The sequence below is a fragment of the Sceloporus occidentalis genome, unplaced genomic scaffold (assembly GCF_023333645.1).
Source record: "Sceloporus occidentalis isolate IW3139 unplaced genomic scaffold, rSceOcc1.0.p SCAF_1, whole genome shotgun sequence".
Taxonomy (NCBI): Eukaryota; Metazoa; Chordata; class Lepidosauria; order Squamata; family Phrynosomatidae; genus Sceloporus; species Sceloporus occidentalis.
In genome coordinates this window covers 201,602,223-201,622,301 of record NW_028316981.1, presented here as the reverse complement: position 1 = coordinate 201,622,301, position 20,079 = coordinate 201,602,223, and the positions used below count along the sequence as shown (strand labels likewise).

Here is a 20,079-nt window from a genome sequence, read left to right as displayed (position 1 = left end):
TTTTGATATTGTAGATTTTGAAGTATCAAACCTGTTCTAACTGGAGCTGTTTGTTACAGGTAAAGGCTTTGAAAGAGAAGATAGAATCGGAAAAGGGGAAAGATGCGTTTCCAGTAGCAGGCCAAAAATTAATATATGCAGGTAACAAACCTATTATATGTAAAGGTATTTTTGAAATGAGGTTGTGGAGAAATCATGATACTTCCATTCTGTTTATGAAGTACCAAGTGAACGTGAGAAGACCTATTATACAACTTCTTTCTTCAGTTGGTTAAGTAAATATCATAAAACGAGGTATTTTGCTTGAGGAATTGTCACAAAATGTATATTACTTAGACTCTTGGGTGCTTGGCATATATATATATGAGCTTGGAAGAAGGCTTCATTGAACACAGCAAAACTTAGATATGAAGAAACATACTTTGGTGTGTTCTGTTCCTTTCTGTTCTTTGTGCTAGGAACTGCTAAGCTCATAGTAATAAAACAAATTGCATTTAATAGTGTATTGTAAAAAAGGGAATCAACATCAAAGCTGAAATGTCTGTCTTATTTTCTAGGTAAAATTCTTAATGATGACACTGCTCTTAAAGAATACAAGATTGATGAAAAGAACTTTGTTGTGGTTATGGTGACAAAAGTAAGTTACTGTTCATAATTTTTACCTTGAGGTTCTCTGAATATTGTAGAAAAAAATCAAAATAAATCTTCACCCCAGAATGGAAGTATACTGACATTTATGGAAGTACATTGTTATTTATGTCAAAACACAAGTTCAAAAATGTCCTTGCTGTGGAATGCAACAGTGGAATGTTGAGAAACAATAATCTACATTTCGTTAGACTGTTTGACCCAAGAGTTACATTCTCCCTTCTTCACTCCCATCTGGTGTAATTTCTTGGAACTTTTTGTTTTACCATACATGCCTTTGTTTGTTTATATAGCATACATCTTTATCTTAATTGGCCTGGTTTTTCAGTGGGTCTCACAAACTGATGACATTTTCTCTCATTTTTCACTTGATATAATTTGTTCTTTGGTGTACAGTCCTCACAGTAGCTACATAATGAAGCTATAATTGATTTTAAGATTGTCGTGTAATATATTGGAAAAAATTAAAGGGTAAGAAATTATATTACTTTAAAATATAGTAATTACTGCGTAACCAGCACAAATCTTTCATCTTTCCTACTGTCCCACTAATAATGTGGCTTGTCTAAAACCATATAGAAAAGTGAACTGGTTACAGGACTGGACCTCTGTTAACATATTAACGGTGGTTTTGGAATGATTGGATGATCAACAATTGACCTGTGAATAAAGAGAATTGTGACAAATAGCTTTTCACATGTTCTGGTGGTTTGAACCAGAATTCCAAGAGACTATATTCCAAGAGAAAAACTGGAATATAGAGAAAATAACGTTTTAGTAGCTTATTATTTAGATCTCTCCAGGGAAGATAGATGTTGGGTTTCATATTTTTTTGGTTTCACTGTTAGTATCTGTTCACTTGGTGTGTGGTTTGAAACACAGTACAGATTTGTGTTCTCTTATCCCAAACTCATGGGATTAGAAATGTTTTAGATTTCAATTTTTGGTTTTTTTTAAATAGTTGCATATACATAATGAGGTATCTTGAGATGGGACACAACTCTAAATAAGAAATTCATTTATGTTTTATGTATACCTTAAACGTATAATCTGGAGGTACCGTAATTTTATACAAAACATTTTACATAATTTTTGCATGAAACAAAATTTGTGTACGTTGAACCATCAGAAAGCTAAGGTGTCACTATCTCAGCAACCCACGAAGACAATCTGGTAGTTTCGGATTTTGGAATATTTCAGATTCCGGATAAGGGATACTCAGTCTGTATTTGCAAATTGTAGTATGCATGAGCAAGCTACAAGTAAACCTGTTACTACTGATAGTCACATGGTAAGAAAGCTGAGTTTTCTGGAACACAGTATCATTGGTTGTGTTAAGCCTGCTGTTGGTAGGCTGAAATTTTGTTTGAAAGGCTACTTTTAAAACGCTGAAGAGGAGACTGCCAAACTAGCAGAATCACTTGACATATAGGTGATCCCTGAGAGGTGTGTAAAAAGAGATTATCATTAAAACATATCATTTTGAAAGGGAAAGGTAACTAACATTTTGAGAATTTGATTCATTGAGATTTCTTAATCATTATAGCCCAAAGCAGCAGCTGCTCCAGCTCCATCCCCAACTACAACTCAGCAGTCAAATGATGCCACTACTACTGTTAGTTCTTCTACAATACCTTCAGCAGCACCCAAACCAGCACCTGCCCCAACTCCTGCACCTGTACCAGTTTCAACACCTGCAGCAGATCCTCCAACACCAGCTGCAGCAGCTTCTGAAGCAGCACCTGTGAGTGCCCCTGTAGAGGAGAAATCAGCAGAGAAACCAGTAGAGACACCAGCTGCCACCAGCACATCATCTACAGACAGGTATGAACAGTTTGTTTGAAAACAGTCTTCTCATCACAGTCAGGCAGATTTGGCAGAAGGTCTTGATGGAGGACACCAAAGCAATCTGCATGCAAAAATGCTGTCTGCATTCTCTGCTGAGTTGCTTATTAAGTATATGTGTATAATTTTGTTCAAATGCCTAATAAAACTAGTGCCTCATATTGTAAAAATGCATTTCTCTTCTTTACTAGAGTCTTTTCAAATACTTCTGAGTGAATTTCTTAATAAAATACCATACCATTCGATCATCCTAATTATTGAGTTTAAATTGTGTAAGATTGTAGTTGTTCAAGGCTGTCGTTTGTCTTTTGATAGACTTTAATTGTTGAGGGGTGTTTTTGAAACAGTTGTGTATTGTAATACGTCAGTTGGGTTCATGTTTTAGTAAACGTTTAGTTACTTTGCAAGTTAATATGTAGATATGTCTTCTCTTTCTTCTGAAAAGTGACCAAATGGGTAATGATAAGAACTTTTGCTGAATTTTAGCATAGTGAAGAAAACTATGTTTCTGTGCTAAGTAAAGGTTGTGTGTTTTATTTATATTTAACTTGTCCTATGGTATGAAGTCAGTAAATTGGAAACTTGCATATGTAAGCTTTGAATCCTTTTGTATCTACATTTCATGACTCTGCTTGAGTTCTCATTATAAACAAGCCAAAACCTATTATTTTTCATAGTCCAATATATCTCTGGTTCACTGTTCAGGAGGAAGGAATGTTTGTACTGTATAACCTCTGCTAGCAGTATTTTAATTGATATAGCTAAACATTTGCAGACAACGCCTGTTCTTCTTAATTTTGCAAAACAAATTTAGGCCAGAAACACAAAGGCCAAAAGAAGTACCTTCCAGCGGCTTTGGGGATGTGGCATTTACATGATGCACACCCCAAAATGGCTGGAAGTTGCTCTGATGCCACGCTCCAGTCCGAATGACCAGAGCAAAAAGGAACTATCCTCTTTTCCCGAAAATAAGACATACCCATAAGAATAAGCCGTAGCAGGATTTCTAAGCATTTGCGCAATATAAGCCATACTCCGAAAATAAGACATAGTGATAGGCCCGGCGTGGAAGAGAAGGGGCCGGGAAGGGAGCAGAAAGTTTTGCACCAATGGTTCTAAAGGAAAGGGAATCACAAGAAATTGGGGATGGAATTCCGGATTTGGAGAGTTATGACGATGTTCCAGAAGAAGACAACTTAACTATATTTGATTAAATGTAGATTGTTGTGCCATACTTTATAAAAATAAGACATCCCCTGAAAATAAGCCATAGTGTGTCTTGAGGAAAAATAAATATAAGACAATGTCTTGTTTTCGGGGAAACGCAGTATTTAAATCTGGCGCCTGCAGTGCATGGCTAGGGACCACAGGTGGCGGCCTGCTTTGAGAGCATGCCTCTGCAGTCACCACAGTAGCAGCCCAATCACAGCGGAGCAGCCAGAGGCCACTCCTACCTGGCTGTCTGCTTTGCTCCTTAGATGCTGTATGAGCATATCTTTTAGTTAGTAATAGCTCTTCATATTCTGAAAGTACATGAACCTCTAGAGGAGGACATCATGATGCTTTGTTTTTGCTTTGTTACAGTACAACAGGTGATACTTCTCGATCAAATCTCTTTGAGGATGCTACAAGTGCACTTGGTAAGTGTTTTCTAATAGCTGTCTGGGGATGCATCTGCACTGTAGAAATAATCCAGTTTGACACAGCTTTTAACTACCATGGCATGTAGCTTGTTGTGGCACCAGAGCTCTCTGACAGAGAAGACTAAATGTTTCACAAAACAACAATTCCCAGAATTCCATAGCATTGAGCCAGGACAGTTAAAGTGGTGTCAGAGTGAATTATTTCTGCAGTGCTGATGCAGCCTCATTGAGAAGATCTTTGTATCCATCCTACTTCTGCAGTTATGACAGCAGAGTCATAATTGAAAAAATAACACCTTTGAAGTGCCACTGTAATTAATGCTACATATAATACAGCCACTGTTTCAGTTTATCTGCAGATAATTATCAGTTCTTGCACAACAAGCTTTGCTTGTGCACCCCCTTTCCTTTTAGTTTCTTTGGCTTGCCTGTGAACTGTGGTATGGAGGTAAGGATACTATATTACTAGTTTATACAGGCTATATTAAGTGAATTTTTAAAAGAGGGCCGAATGACTACCTTTTCAACACTTCTGTGCTAAATTATTGATCCATTGTATACTCTGGAGCCACAGTGTTCAAAGTAGCAACTGTTCCAACTCACTTGTAAATTTAACAGTCAAAATCTTACCCTCATTAATACTGTCTTGCAATATCTGGTGAAGATCACGTTGTACAACAAAACTTAGTATCCTATACATTTGTAAATATAGAGAGAATTAGTTTGGTATTTTTGTCTTAGAAACCTGCATCAGTACACCTTAAGAACATTACAGTGCACCCTTACTTTATGCAGGGGATCCATTCTGGACTCCCCCGCATAACGCAAATCCCGCCTATGCTCAAACCCCATTTAAATGAATGGAGCTCATGCATGTGCCAGCAAGGAGATAAATTAGTTTTTATATAGCAGATTCCTGAAATGTTAGTGCAACACAGGTCCAAACACACTGCAGAAATAATCGAGTTTGAGACTGCTTTAAGTACCCTGGCTCAATGATAGGGAATCCTGTGATTTGTAGTTTATTGTGGCTCTCTGGCAGAGAAGGCTAAATGTCTGCAAAAATTACAGTTCTCACATTCCCCTAGCCTTGAGCCAGGGCAGTTAAAGCAGCCTCAAACTGGATTACTTCTGCATTGTGTTTTGGACCACAGTAAACTTTGCCTCCAAAGTTTACTTAACTGCATATATTTTTACTATCTTGCTTTCATTCATAAGAGTGGTGGATGTTAAAGGGCTGTAGTACTCTGGAAAAAGAGGGAAAATCTCTTAGGAACAAAAGGCAAGGTAGTAAAATATTTTTTCAAGTTAGAAATGCTGTACTGCTAGAGGAGGTGGGGAATGTCCCCTTTTTGATCTGTCAGGCTGTGTGGGTTCTATGGTAGAAGCACATGAATTTTACTTATTTTTAAAAAATGTATGGAATATTGTTCTGAGAACTTGAAAGTACACTTGTCCCTCCTTATTCATGGAGATTAGGGGCAAAGGACCCTTGTGAATTTGAAAACTTCGCAAATAACTCCTCCCAGTTTCAGAGCGACAGGAAGAGTGTGTGCATGTGCTTGCCTCTCTTCCCTCCTCCAATGCCTCAGAGAGTTTGCCTGGGCTCTCTGAGGCATCATACGGAAGCCTGGGGGCTCGCACATGCTGCTCTGACCTCTCCTCTTCGCCCAGGCAAACTGTCAGAGGAATCGAGGAAGGGAGAGAGAAGTGAGTGTGAGATTTCTCCATCTCCCTTCCAGTGTTTCAGAGTTTGCCAGCTCCCTGAAGCATCAGAAGGAAGGTGTGTGTGTGTGAGGGATGCTCTCCCTTCCTCTGGCCGCTGTTGCCCTGGAAAGCCTTGGGAGAAAGAAAAAGAAAAAAAGAGCTTCTCTCTCTTTCCTCTTGCTGTCGCCCTGTAACTGGCTCAGTTGGGCTAGTTACAGAGCAGCAGGGAGGGGATGGAGCGGAAGGAGAGTGTGTGTGCACATGGAGGCCTTGACCTCGCGAATGATCAAAACTTTGATTTCCAAAGCCGTGAATATGGAGGGAAGACTGTACCTTTATTACATCATTATTTTACTTCCTATCTGTGCAGCACTGAAATGAAACTCTGGTTGTCCATTCACAAAGCTCCTTTGTGGCCTGTGCTGACCAAGCAGACAGTTTTCAGAAAAGACTGGTATCATATATACTTTTTCCCTCAAAAACATAAAGGCTGAAAGGAATTATCTGCTCCTCCTATGGGCTTCACAGTAGTAGTAATTTTATGTGTCACTTCCTTCAGTGTCACTTTCTGGTTTAACTGGTGTTATTCAATAACAGGCAGTAGTATTCAATAACAGGCAGCCTTAGTCATTTACCTACCAATTAGACAGCAGTGTTTTATCCTAGATAAGCCCTTTTTCTAATAACATAAGAGCCTCGTTGGCTCAGACCAAGGATCCATCTAGTCCAGCATTCTATTTTATCAGTGTCTAATCAGACACCTTTTACAAGCAGATATAAAGGGAAAATCTTGCCCATTGTTAATCATTTAGTAACTAGCATTTGGTGGCATTCTGATTCAGGAGATCTCTTCTGTCTGTTGTGAACAGTGGATCTGTGAAGATGCTATAGGAACAGTATTTCAACAGTATTTTCCAGGAATGTTCTAATCCCTAATAAGTATTGCTACATTATGTGGCTGCAGAATGCATAATGTAAAGATGCATATTGTTGCTTTTAAACCCAGCTTGCTTTGGTCATAGAACTCAAACTGTTGTAGGTGATGTAACCGGGCAATATCTTATCCATGCAATATCAGTTTCAGACGTGCTTAATTTTATTATCATTTGTGAAGTCGAAGGCTTTCATGGCCAGCATTCATTTTGTGGGTTTTTCGGGCTATGTGGCCATGTTCTAGAAGATTTTCTTCCTGATGTTTCTCCAGCATCTGTGGGTGGCATCTTCTCTGAATGGATCATTGGGAGGATCTGAAGGAGCTGTGAGGCAGATAAGAGAATGAAATTACACAGTAAAGTGGGTTAGAGTTGAGGATAAATAGTTCTTCTTAATCCACAAACTGTATCATGCAGCAGATCTTTTTACTTTCTCAAAGTGGTATTCTAAAGTTAGTAGACACTCCTTAATGATAGATGATACATATGGCTTTTTTACTAATAAAATGCTTGGATTTTCAAAGCCTGACAGGTTAGCAATCCTTACCCACTGGGCAGCTTTCTTAAGTTGCAAAAGAAGGTTATTATGTTTTATATTCATGAGACATTAATAAAGAAGTAGCAGAATACAACTAGGGAGAGTTGTGAGAGTTAATAATACACAATGTTGCAACTGTTTTGAAGGACTTCCTGTCTCATCATAAATAAATCTGATTATTCAGATCTGCAGTCTGATTATTGATATCATTTCAAGAGGCCTGCATGACTAGACATGTATGAGAGTTGTTCCTCCTGTATTATTCTTAAATTGTGAATACAATCCACAGAGTTAACTGCTGGTCCCTATATTTTCTACTTTTAGAAAAGGCATCAAAACACTTTTGAATTTTGGCCTTCTACATTTTTAGTGGTTCTTCTTTTTAATGAAAGTTTCATGGTGTTAATGTTTTTATAACATTTTTGCTTTCAGTATGTTGTAAACTGTCTTGGTTTTAGCAGAAAATGGTATAGAAATATTACAGAATAAACAACAAATTCCTATAATGGTTAGCAACTAGAAACAGAAAGGAACGTTGCCATGTCACCAAGATCCATGCTATAATGATTAACTCTTAGTAAGACTACTCTCTTGTTTTCTTGTACACTCCCCCTCATTGTCTCCATTTATTCATTTCTCTCTCAACTTATGTTTTTCTGTTCTTCTCAGTGACAGGTCAGTCCTATGAAAATATGGTGACTGAGATCATGTCAATGGGATATGAGAGAGAGCAAGTAATTGCTGCACTGAGAGCGAGTTTCAACAATCCAGACAGAGCAGTGGAGTATCTTCTAATGGTGAGCACATTCTCTTGATTTTCATATGTTCCTTCTGTGGGCTTACTACTAACCTACTGTAAATATGACAGAGAGGTGAAACACACAAGTAAAATAAAGCTGCTTCCAGCCACTTTGAAACCAAGACATTTAGATGATGCATGAGACAAAAGCTGGTGGAAAGTGGAACAAAGTTGCGCTCCAGGGCTAAAAATTAGAGCAAAAAGAAGCGCCTTTGACAATGCAAAAAATGTGCATCTTTGTGATTGCATATAAACAGGCCAGCGCCAATGTGAGGCTGTGTCAAAGCAAAACAGTGAAAGTGTGACAATTCCAATGGATGTAATGACAATATGCACAAACCAGACAGTCCAACAGGAGGGCATGGCATGAAGGAGGCATGTACGAGGGGCCGCCATAGTTGTGCTTTGCCAATGGATTTCTCAGCACAGTGATGCACCTGTGTCCTGTGCCAAGAGTACATGTGGCAATCAGAGGGGTGGCCATCCAATGGAATGGCATCTGGGTGGAACATGGAAGCTAATTCAATGTCGCAGGTGTGTGTTTGTATGATGGCATGCATAAATGGTTGGGAGGCAACAAAAAATGACGAGCACAATTTGACACAGCACTGTGCAAGCTTCTCGTGGATGTTCAGCCTGCCTTGGGAGTGGGCTATGCAGACTGGAGTTTTGACCCTGTTTCAGAAAACGCAGGCTCGAGCATCCTTTCCCTGCTTGTCTTGTTCCAGCCCAAAGTCCTTAAGAGCAGTAAATGCAAGAGTTGAAGGTTTATGGTTGGAAAGTCATGGTTCAGTAACTAATTAAAATTATTTCAATGCTAACTTTAAGGGCAAAATCATCAAAACATGCAAGCCTTCACAATTTTCCTGAAGACCTTCCTCAAAGAAAGTCTGGTCAGACACAGACACAGACACAGACAGACAGACAGACAGACAGACAGACAGACAGACAGACACACACACACACACAGAGGGAAGATGATTCAGTATCACTACTGAAATAGCCTGAGGAAGAGAGCAGGTGAGAAGGATGTCTGTTGATTACTTCAGAAAGTGAACAGGCTGGTGCAGTCTCTTAAGACTGTTAGAATCATATGGGACAGCTGCCAAGCCCCTTCCATTATTAATGCAGCTTGATTTCTTCACCACTTGAACTGTCTGGACCATTTTTAAATCCCCTTGGAAAATTATAGCATCGCAGCTAGGGTGTCATGAGACCATTACAGACGAGGCAAGGACTATCCCTCCCAGATCGAATAGGAGGTTAAAAGGTCTTAGTACTGTAGGCATCTGAGCTAAGTCCAGAAGAATTTCCACACTGGTCGTTCAGGGGAAGTGTGATCTTATTAACACAGGTTGATTTGTCTACTGATTGTGCCTCTGCTTTGTGTTGTTTATGCCTCAGTTTGTTTGTCCTCATTATCCTACCTCCAGGACAGCTGTTCAGCAGAAGGCAGTTCCACTCCAGCAGCTTCTGAGTGCTCATGACAGAATCTTCTCTTTCCCCTTCTCCAACCCTCTGTGCCATTGCTCCGGAGGGCCTCTGAAGCAGATATGAGAGCACATGGGGGATATGAGAGAAAAGGAGAATTACCTTTTCTGTGCCTGTTGGTCCCCTTCTCTACTGATGCTGTCCTCCCCCCGCCCACATAAACTTGAGGATTGTTCAATAAAAATTGTATACATTGGCTTATTTTCATTATCACAATTGTGAAAAATTAAGTTTTCAATCACTGTCCAAAGAACAATCTCTCTTTTTGCTGCTCTTAGAAACATTTATTATTGTTGCATGCCTTCATGTCATTTTTGACTTATGGTGAACCTATCATGGGTTTTTTTAGGGTTGAGAGTGTGTGACTCACTCAAGGTCACACAGTGGATTTCTGTGGCTGAGCGGAAATCTTGAGTCATGCTCAAACCACTACACCACACTGGCTGTCCTTAAAAACAAATGGACTGCAAAACATTTGCAGTTTAGGCTACAAGATACTGAAGACAAGGTTTTAAACTGTTTTATGTAGCCAGTAAGAAAGAGACTTGTATGCTTTAGCTCTTAAGATTTTTGTATTCTGTGACCAGGATTTTTGTTTTGTTTTTGTTTGGGTTTTTTTTATAGCAGCTCCATCACCAGACACACTCGCCTGTGTAACTAGTTTCTTACATGGAGGTAATTTGTTGAAGTGTTGCATCTTCTAGAATCTGAATTATATTGAGGCTACTTTGCTCTGTTCGTTTTTCTTTAGGAAACTCATGTATGAAGTCCCCTTCATTTAACATGCAGTGTGGTTGGTCTACTTGGCACTGTGAAAAATGTGGCTGTTGTTAATTAATTGAAACTGTTGGACAAAGTTCCTCCATCATACATGGCAGAACACTGGTTAAGCAAGCTTGTCTAAAATGTCGAAATCACTAAGATTGCTTGTCTTAAGAGAATTACTTGGGTAATTAATGTCTTCCATTTGAGCCCATTTGTGTCACTGCTAGATAGTAAAATGTTATAACAAGGTTTTTTTTCGCGCGCGTGTGTGTGTAAAACTTGCACTCTTGTTTTCAAGTCAGGCCTAGGACTTAGCAATTACTGGCCTGACTGTTGTCTTGACTGTTTTGATTTCAAGTGATCCTTTCATGTCTCATGCACCAGGGAAAGAATGATTTATGCCATATCACAACCTTATTTGGAACTCCTTATTTAAAAAAAAATCTCTTTCCATGAAATGTTGGGGCTTCTGTTTGACAAGAGCAAGCTGCAAATCCACTTTGATACATGGAATTAATTACACAATTCTTTATAACTTGGCTGCAGCTTTCTTAGGTTAAAATTAAGGTGCCTTGAGTTGCATCTAGGATACTTAGTGTAAGTCAAAGCCTTGACTGGTTTTCAGGCTTTTAAGAATCATAGATGCTGGGATTCATGGTTCACTGAATGTGAATCTTTTTCATCAGTTTAAAATGTGGCCTCTTGTTACAGTGCCTGCAGTTGCAGCAGAAAAGCACAGTCTGGTGGAGTGATGTCCAGTACTTGTTGTAAATTTGTGATCTTGGGATATGTATCTACAGTGAATGCAGACAGTTTCAGCCAACTTTGAAGGACTGGTGAATGCTGAATAGCTAATGTTGTTTAAAATATTTACTTGTGAATGTGCAAGGAGACAGTAGATGTATATCCTAGTTTTCAACATTAATTAATGTAATTAAAGTTACTCAGGATATTCTGTGAAACATATAATTGTTTTCCAGAATCAATTCAAATGTTGGCCCCATACAGACTGCCAAAATAAAGCTGCTTCGGGTCACTTTGGAGGTATGCTGTTTAAATGATGCAAACGTCCTAAGAGTCTGGAAGCCATGCCAAAGCCACATTCCGTTCCTTAGGACTGGAGTGTGGCTTTGGTGCCGCTTCGAGACTCTTAAGACGCATGCAACATTTAAACAGCATACCTCCAAAGTGACCCAAAGCAGCATTATTTTGGCCTGTCTGTATGAGGTCGTTGTATACTTTGAAATTATCAAAGCAAGTTAACCCTGAATTTTTAAAGTGACTGTATCATTTTAGGGTATCCCTGGCGACAGAGAAAGTCAGGGCATGGCTGATCCCCCTCAAGCAGCCAGCACTGGTGCTTCTCCTTCGGCAGTGGCAGCAGCTGCAGCAACTACTACAACTACAACTACTACTACTAGCTCTACAGGAGGAGGTATGATGGCCATATTTCAAAAGGTCTCTCTGAAAAGCTGTATCATACCTAATAATGGTAGTTTTAACAATTGCTGTTGTTAAAAGTATTTTGTAGGCAAAATCTTAGAAATAAGGGGTTTTTATATTTCCAAATCAGTATTCCCACTCTTGTTTTGGGATAGACTAACATAGTTTTCTAGTCCAGACAGATCAACTGATCCCCATTTCCACTTTAATAACTGGGGGAGGAAGAATCAGTCTGATCTACATTGTGTGATTGACAAGGTGTATCATCTTTGTGGGGAAGAAAATACTGATTTATTGGTCTGGAGCAGTGGTCTGCAAAAAGCCCTTTAAGAAATTTTGGACTTCAACTGCCAGAAGCCTCAGCCAATAATCTGGGATTGTGGGAGATGAAGTCCACAATCCCTTAAAGAGCACAGTTTGGGGACTACTAGTCTAGAGATTCACCTGTTAGTTTTTTGCTTTATAAGTTTTCTGCATGCATGGAAAATTAGGTTTACACACACACACACTGTAATTTTTGCTCCAGCAAATGTGTGCTGTGTATTTACTTGGATCATGATTCTTAATAAGAATGTTTTCTACTCTCACTGTAAAACGCACTTTTCTAATTAAAAGATTAATAAGTGGACATATTAGAACTGCCTAAAAATGGGAGCCTTAACACTGGGATGGGTTACTGGGCTGGATGATATCAAAGAGTAGGAACATACAGTCAGCCCTCTCCTTACGTGGGGAATCCGTTCCAGACCCCTCTGCGTAAGGCGAATTCCGCCTATGCTCAAGCCCCATTGGAAACAATGGGGCTCGTGCGCAGTGGCATGCGGGCACCACGGGCATGCACACCCATTTAATTGAATGGGACGCGCCACCCCTTCTGCCCCGCATGCTCCCTGTGGCTTGAGCGCGTAAGCTCAAGTCTGCGTAAAGCGTATGACGCGGGCGCGCTGTACCTGAATTAAAAACCTTTCACCATCTCTCATCACAACCCACCTCACTCTGCAATATTCATTCCCAGTTTTTCTGTGAACAGTGAAAAGGAGTGCTTGAAGGAGCCCCTCAAAAGACTGGCAAGGTCTCTGCATAAGATGCAGAGAATGGTCCTGTTCTTTCTGATCACTGATGAGACATAAGAATGTTTCTTCTTGGTGTCTCTGTGCCTCATACAACTGGGTTTTGCACCTAAGCAGAGACTTGCTTTCAGAAAGTTCTAGAGCTGAATGAATAGCTTGGCAAGGACACCCTGCCTACATCTCACCTACTGCGCATGTCAAGCCCATCTTTCTTTTCGTCTTCCATCAGAGCATGCTTCCCTTCGTAGTTCTCCTGTTGAGTAGCTTCCCTCATTTTGTTTAAAGTTACTGTCTTTAATGCTGGAAAAATAGCTACAGGTTGCTGACGTAGTGGGTCTGAATCACCCTCTCTTTTCAACTTCAACAACCATTGCAAAGCCTAAGAAATCTGCATCAGTGTCAATGGCTGCTTCAGTATCTACAACTGCTTCCTTACCATTGTCTGTCACAGTACTGACGTGCTGAACTTCTGCTATGGATGTCTCATCTGTATCGTCACTATCAAGCTTTTTAATCCGGTAGCCGATTGCTATTGCATCAGCAGGAGGTTCTGCTTTGGTACAAGGGGAGAAGTCAAGCAAGTCATCCTGTTCTAAGTCTGGACAAAAAAAGCCGACATTGGTCAGAGCAAAGCAGAAGGTCAAACCTGGACGTCACGCTGTATCAGATGCCTTTTGGACTCCCACCTTAGGTACAGTATTGATAGCTACCGATGCTGGTGTAGCTGTACCACCACCTCAACTTCCATCAGTAGCAATCTTCACAGTTTCAGTTGACTCATCAGTTGGGTCAAACCACCAAATGGTATGTTCCTTCCTCGGAACCTAGACTGCCAGTACTATCACCCCGACCAGAGAAATCTCTGTTTGAATGTGAGTGCTCCAGTGTGTCTTCTTGGTATGGTATCGGCCTTGAGCTCAATTATCACTTCTTTGCTGACCTCTGTATCTGTCTCTACGAGCGACTGCCACAGAACCTAGACTTCTGACATCTCTGGCTGTTTCAGGACCACTTCTGACAAATGGTTCTTACCTCTGTAGTAATGACTCTTATTTTCAAATATAATTCCATGTTGTCTAGTTGCCATTCTTTTTTCAACTCCCTTGGTACTAATAGCTTTAACATAATCTCAGGTCTACGTGGTCTCTTTCTGTTACTGTAGTTCAGGCCTGCGCCACATGTGGCCCACCAAATGATTTTGGGTGGCCCCCAAGCATGTAGAATGGCTTCAAGGCTCCGCTGCCACTTGGCTCCTACTGAGGAGAGGGCCATGTGGAGGAAGATGTGCAAACACTCATCTTGCAAAGTTCCTCCACTGCTTGTCTTTCTTCTGAGAAGGCCAGGAAGAAGAGAAGCAAATGCCCACCCCATGAAGCTTCTCTGCTACTCATCTTTCTCCTGAGGAGAGAGAAGATGGAATTAATATTAATAATATTTATTATTAATTAAAACCAATTTGTGGCCCAAAGAAGTTCAACCTATTTTAATTTTGGCCCCTACTTACTGTCAAGTTGTGCAAGTCTGCTGTAGTTGCTCCTTCTGAGTCTCAACATCAACTGCCCTTGGAAGATTGATGATTATGACTCTGATACTTCCTCATCAAACTCTCTATTGCCACAAACATCATCACCAACTGAGCTGTGGAAGATACAGGTCCAGCGTCACCTCCAGAAGATGTCAAAATATTTACTAATGGTGTATTAGGAATCACAAAGGCACTTCGTATAGATATCAAGTTACCACTGTTCCAGTTGTCTATTCTGTTTTTCAGCTAGTTGATAACACATATTTCAGCTGCTGCTGTAGCACCCCTCCTGGCTTTGAATGATTGGCTGGAGAGCATACTGGCAATGTAACTGTCCATGGACATTGATCACCTCAAGAGGCCAGACTCCAGTGCTGTAGAATTTCTTGTGATGAAGGCATTCAAGACATTATTTGACCTGTTCTTAACCAACAACCCAGTTAGAAAATTCTCTATATTGCCTTGATGCAAGAAGGGCACTGGCCTTTTAAATCAAACACACTGGTGGGAGGGGGCAGTATGCCCCTGCCAAGCTACTCTTCTATGGATTCCTAATGAAGTTTCTGTACAGGTGCAAACCCCATTTGTGTGAAGGCACAGATATTCATACAAAGAACCACAGGAAGTAACTTGTTTTTTTCTTCTTCTTCTGAGTATAGCTCTTGCTGCCACATTTAGTACAACAAGCAGTGGAAACACGTAGGGTGAGAGATTGATGTGGCAAAAACCATGCTAAGGGGAATCTCCAGCTACCAGGACTTGGGGTGGAGGGGGGAATGGGGCTTCCCTAGCACCCTTTGTGTAATGGGCAGGGATTTCCTGTGGAATTAGTTTCTCTCCCATATGGAAAAGGAGCTTAAAAGTAAACACTATGTGTGAGAGTTAAAATGTTTACATGCCCTTGATCCATCATTTGGTCACTTCCAGCCCCTTTAAAATGAAAATAAGTATTCAACTCTTGAAGTACATAGGTTTTTCTGTTGTTAAATTCCCTTTCTTTCTTTCTCCATCAGAAAAGCAAAGCAAAATATTTACAGTCCTCTCTAGATAACATGGATTTCCCTAGAGTGTTTTGGAGGATGCTAATTTTCAATCAGGAAATAACTATTATTTTGGGAGGTGTCCTGTGTCTTAAATGCTTGGTTGGAAGGGTTTGATGTAGTTGGATAGTACTTGCATTTTGCACTTTTCATTTGGACTTTGTTTATGTTATATAGCTTTTTAAAAAATATTTTGTATACTACACATTGTGCATAGAATTTCTATCAGCAAATAATCTTGTTTTTATGCAAGTTCAACCAGAAACTGAAGAATTATTTTCTTTTCTGAGATGATAATAACTATGAGCTAAAGATGTATCATCTCAGTTGGATTGCAGATCATTTTGATCATAATGTCACCCCAAATGTCTTTAACCTGTCACTTTTTCCTTTTTCAGAAATTTAGTAGACTTTAATTATATCTTTAAAACCATGTTTGTTTGTTTTTTGCTTTCAGGACATCCTCTTGAATTTTTACGAAACCAGCCTCAGTTCCAGCAGATGCGACAAATCATTCAGCAGAATCCATCTCTTTTGCCTGCATTGCTACAGCAAATAGGCCGGGAAAATCCTCAGTTACTACAGGTGACTTTTAAAGCATCCTGGGTTGTCCTCAGTAATTTCAGGGTATTGGCTATTAAAATACATCATAATTGGTAGTGAGGCAGAAAAGTTGGCCCCGCATTTATATAAATAGCTCTGTAAGGCAGTCATAGTTATCATACTTGTGGTGTTTTTTTTTCTTCCTTCTAAATTTTGGAGATTGCCATGTATAGTATAATACTATTAGTTTTTGAGTCTGTCAGTAGAAATGCATATGCTTTATTTCAGTGTATTGTTTGCTTTTGTCCTCCCATGCACCACAGCAAATCAGCCAACATCAAGAACATTTTATTCAGATGTTAAACGAGCCTGTTCAGGAGTCAGGTCAAGGGGGAGGCAGCAGCGGAGGAGGAGGAGGAGGTGGTGGTGGTGGAGGAGGAGGAGGAGGAGGAGGAGGAGTAGCTGAATCTGGAAGTCGTCACATGAACTATATTCAAGTAACGCCTCAGGAAAAAGAAGCTATAGAAAGGGTGAGTGACACATTTTTTTGTTCTGTATTTTAGTAGTTTCCCAATCACTTGCTTTCGTTATTTCCTCCATTATGGAAATTCAGTGATGGATAGGTAGTGACAGCTTAGCAGGCTTGGGAGGAACCCAGGCTTGCAGAAGTATGAAAATAAATTCTGTAAAAGGCCAAAGCAAAGCATTATTTCCTTTCCCCAAAAACCAGTCCAATCAGTAATGAAAACTGAGCATAGTTACAATAGGCCCTCAGTATCCACAGACTTACCATCCGTGGATTTAACCGCCCACGGATGGCAAACCCACATGGAGGAGAAGGCAGCCGAGAAAGCAGAGGCAGCCCCCTGCTGCCCGCCGGTGGTGAGACTGGAGAGGTGAGCTTTGAGTGGCTGGGACAGTGCTGACTCAGGGGTGGCTTTGGCCTACCATTCGGGTCAAGTTCCCTTTTCCCCCAATGGCGGCATGGCCATTTGAGAATAATGGAACTCAAGCATCCCCGGATTTTAGTATCTGCCGGGGGGGGGGGGGGGAGGCAGAACAGATCCCCCTGCGGATACCGAGGGCTGACTGTATGTGCTACAGAAAGCTGGCTGATGGTGGAGAGGGAGACTGGCATGGAGGAGGACATGCCAGACTGACTAGAAACTTCAAGGTGCCAAAGCACATTATGGAGTCTTTGAGGCACTGTCAATACATTACACATCTATCTCTCTTAAACATGGCTATGTATTTGTTTAAATACCTATGCTATGATTAAATATTATTTATTATTTTTATTATTTTTTAAGAATATTTATAACCTGCTTTTCAGCCACAAAGGCTCTCAGAGCAGCTTTAAAATTTAGCCTCAGACTAGGAAGTGAAACTTGAAATGGGTGTGCAGGCTCTGTTTTTCATTAAGCATGGTTTCTTCAGAGCAGTCACTGTCTCTTTGCAAGATGGGAGTGTCTGTAACTGTGTCCTTTTACATGGCTTGCAGGCCCAGTGCTTTAGCTCAGTACCCTACTACACACTTCCAATTTACATTTGAGGTCATAAGTTTAATTGAGACCTAAGGATTTCAGTATTGTTTTGATAAGGATTTAGTTGTAATTTCATTTTATCTGAAAATTTCTCCATTTTCAGAAGAACAGTTCTGTACAGTGTTTGATAGCCCATTTTCTTTATTAATTTTGTTGTGTATCTTCAAGTTGTTTCCACCCTATCATGGGGTGGGTGGTTTGTTTTTGTTTTTTTGGTAGAATTTTTCAGAGGGGGGTCTGTCCTTGCTTCCTCTGAGACTGAGAGAGTGTGACTTGCCCAAGGTCCCCCAGTGGGCTTCCATGGCTGAGCAGGGATTTAAACCCTAGTCTCCAGAGTTATAGTTTAACACGCTGTGTTAATCACACCCATCTAATGTGAAAGCCAGCATAGTGCCATGGTTTGAGTGTTGGACTATGATTTTGGAGACTAGAGTTTGAATTGCTGCTTGGCCATGGATGACCTTGGACAAGGCATACACTTTCAGTCCTAGACCGAAAGGCAGAAGAAAATCTTGCCAAGAAAACCCCATGATAGGTTCACCTTAGGAATACCATAAGTTGTACGCAACTTGAAGGCACACGGCAACAACTAGAATAAATTTTTTACCAAATGTTAAGATTCTTTTATTTGTAAAACTTCATGTTTGTTAGGATTATTTCTGATGGTGTTATCTTCCCATAGCATCAGAAATGTTGGGTCTCCTTATCCTGATAAGGAGGCTACTTTGTACTTGAAATGTGAATTCTAATAGACTTCTCCTTTTTACAGTTAAAGGCACTAGGATTCCCTGAAGGACTTGTGATACAAGCATATTTTGCATGTGAGAAGAATGAAAACTTGGCAGCCAACTTCCTTCTACAACAGAATTTTGATGAAGATTGAAAGGGAGAGACTTTAAAAAAAAAATCTCACACTTCACACCAGTGCATTACACTAGCTGTTCACTGGATTGTTTGGGATCCTTGGGCTCATATCCATGATACTTGGCATAAAGGGGGCGGGGGGGAGAAAAATATAGAAAGGATACATGGAAAGATAAGCACGTCTGTACTAAATTGGCAGGTGCAGGAGATCAAAGTGTAAAAAAATATACAACCAAAAATCAGCTCTTTTTTTTTTTTTTTTTTGGCAAATATTTAGTTCCTTTCTTCTTTCAACTAAGTTCAACCCCTTCCCCCATTTCCACTCTTTTATTAGTGTACTAGATTCCAAAATTAGTGCAGTGCCCTGCTTTTGTTTCTTTTTAATTAACCTTGGTCTTGGAGAGAGCAGAGGCTACCTAGAATCAACAGTCTGTATTTCATGGTAACACTGGATAATGGCTTCCTGAATTTAAGAGAGAATATATTTGAGTAACTATAACATATGCCAAAAATGGAGGTGATGGTTTTTTTGCAGTTTCTACAAGAGAGCCATTACTTCACATGAAGTGCTAGATTAAAATTTCAAATTAAAACCACTCATTGTTTTAAGATAATTGATCATTGATTTTGAGAGATCTACTCCCTACCCCTTTCTTCATTTCATAGTAAACGGAGAGGCTATATACGCAGGTAAAATCGTTATTTTGGGCAAATAATGCAAGATGACCTAATTACTGCTTACTTCAATGTTGGGTTACAGTATAGCTTTTAAAACAATAAACAACAACCATTGCATGTTTTGGGTTTGATGTATCCTTTTTTGTGAATTGAGCACTTTTTTATTGCCAATGAAGAAAATGTAAACTCTCCATCCTAGTGAAAGTATTTATGAAGAAATCAGATTCCATCCTACCTATATTTTGTTTAGAGTGAAAATGATCTGATGAATACGGCTGCAAGTATTTCAAAACTAGGTGTCTTAAATGCTTGTAATCTTATAGTTTCAATCTCTGGGACTCTAAAGGCTATTGTCATTTGTATTGCTTTAAAAAGGACTGTAATGTTCCAGTAACTTGGCTTCTCTTCTGTTTAAAAGCATTGTGAAAATATTTTGCTCTTGAAGAGATGTTCAGGACATGGGAAACTAGATGAACAATCAAGTATTGGATCCTTAAAGATTATGCACATCCCCCCCTTTTACTTCCTATTAAAAGTAACATCTAATTGTAAAGTTTTGAGTCTTGTTTCTTACTGTCATAGGGGAACTTAAATGTGCCTAGTGTGCTTTGAGGTATCGTTATAAGTAGTAGTATCATTGTTTGAAGATACTGTTTTGCTTATTGCAATTTCTTCAGTAGAGGCCAGGTCCTGCCCTATATCTGGGGTTTTGAAGAGATAACTGTTTCCCCGATTGACAGATGAGCAGTGTGGTGAGAGTGAGAGACATTGCACTATGTAAGTCCATATGTGCACATAATTTAAAGACAGCTTTTAACGTGAAGCCAGCTTGGAATGCCATGTGTGTTTTTTTCTTGCATGCCTCTTCCCAGTTTAATAGGTTGTAATAGGCAGAATGATGCCAGAAAACTGGACTACGATTTCGAGCTCTAGACTGATGATTGCCTTTTTCAAGGCTTACCTACAAAAATCCATCTACCTTTATTTTGAAAACTAGCCATATC

The 20,079-nt window shown here is 39.9% G+C and overlaps 1 protein-coding gene across 2 annotated transcripts in view; it reads left to right on the top strand.

Annotated features, from left to right (window-relative positions):
• The window catches only part of RAD23B (RAD23 nucleotide excision repair protein B), a 33,821-nt gene extending 14,193 nt beyond the window's left edge, over positions 1 to 19,628 (top strand). The window contains exons 2-10 of one of the 2 annotated variants that reach the window (XM_089488617.1): positions 60 to 141; positions 558 to 637; positions 2,195 to 2,472; positions 4,078 to 4,133; positions 7,983 to 8,110; positions 11,665 to 11,803; positions 15,904 to 16,031; positions 16,295 to 16,519; positions 18,303 to 19,628. In XM_089488617.1, coding sequence (XP_089344743.1) covers positions 60 to 141; positions 558 to 637; positions 2,195 to 2,472; positions 4,078 to 4,133; positions 7,983 to 8,110; positions 11,665 to 11,803; positions 15,904 to 16,031; positions 16,295 to 16,519; positions 18,303 to 18,416 — 1,230 coding nt within the window. In that variant the 3' untranslated portion in view covers positions 18,417 to 19,628. The remainder of the gene's footprint in view (positions 1 to 59; positions 142 to 557; positions 638 to 2,194; positions 2,473 to 4,077; positions 4,134 to 7,982; positions 8,111 to 11,664; positions 11,804 to 15,903; positions 16,032 to 16,294; positions 16,520 to 18,302) is intronic. The other variant, XM_089488618.1, reaches the window with a different exon arrangement.
• The last annotated feature ends 451 nt before the right edge of the window (positions 19,629 to 20,079 follow it).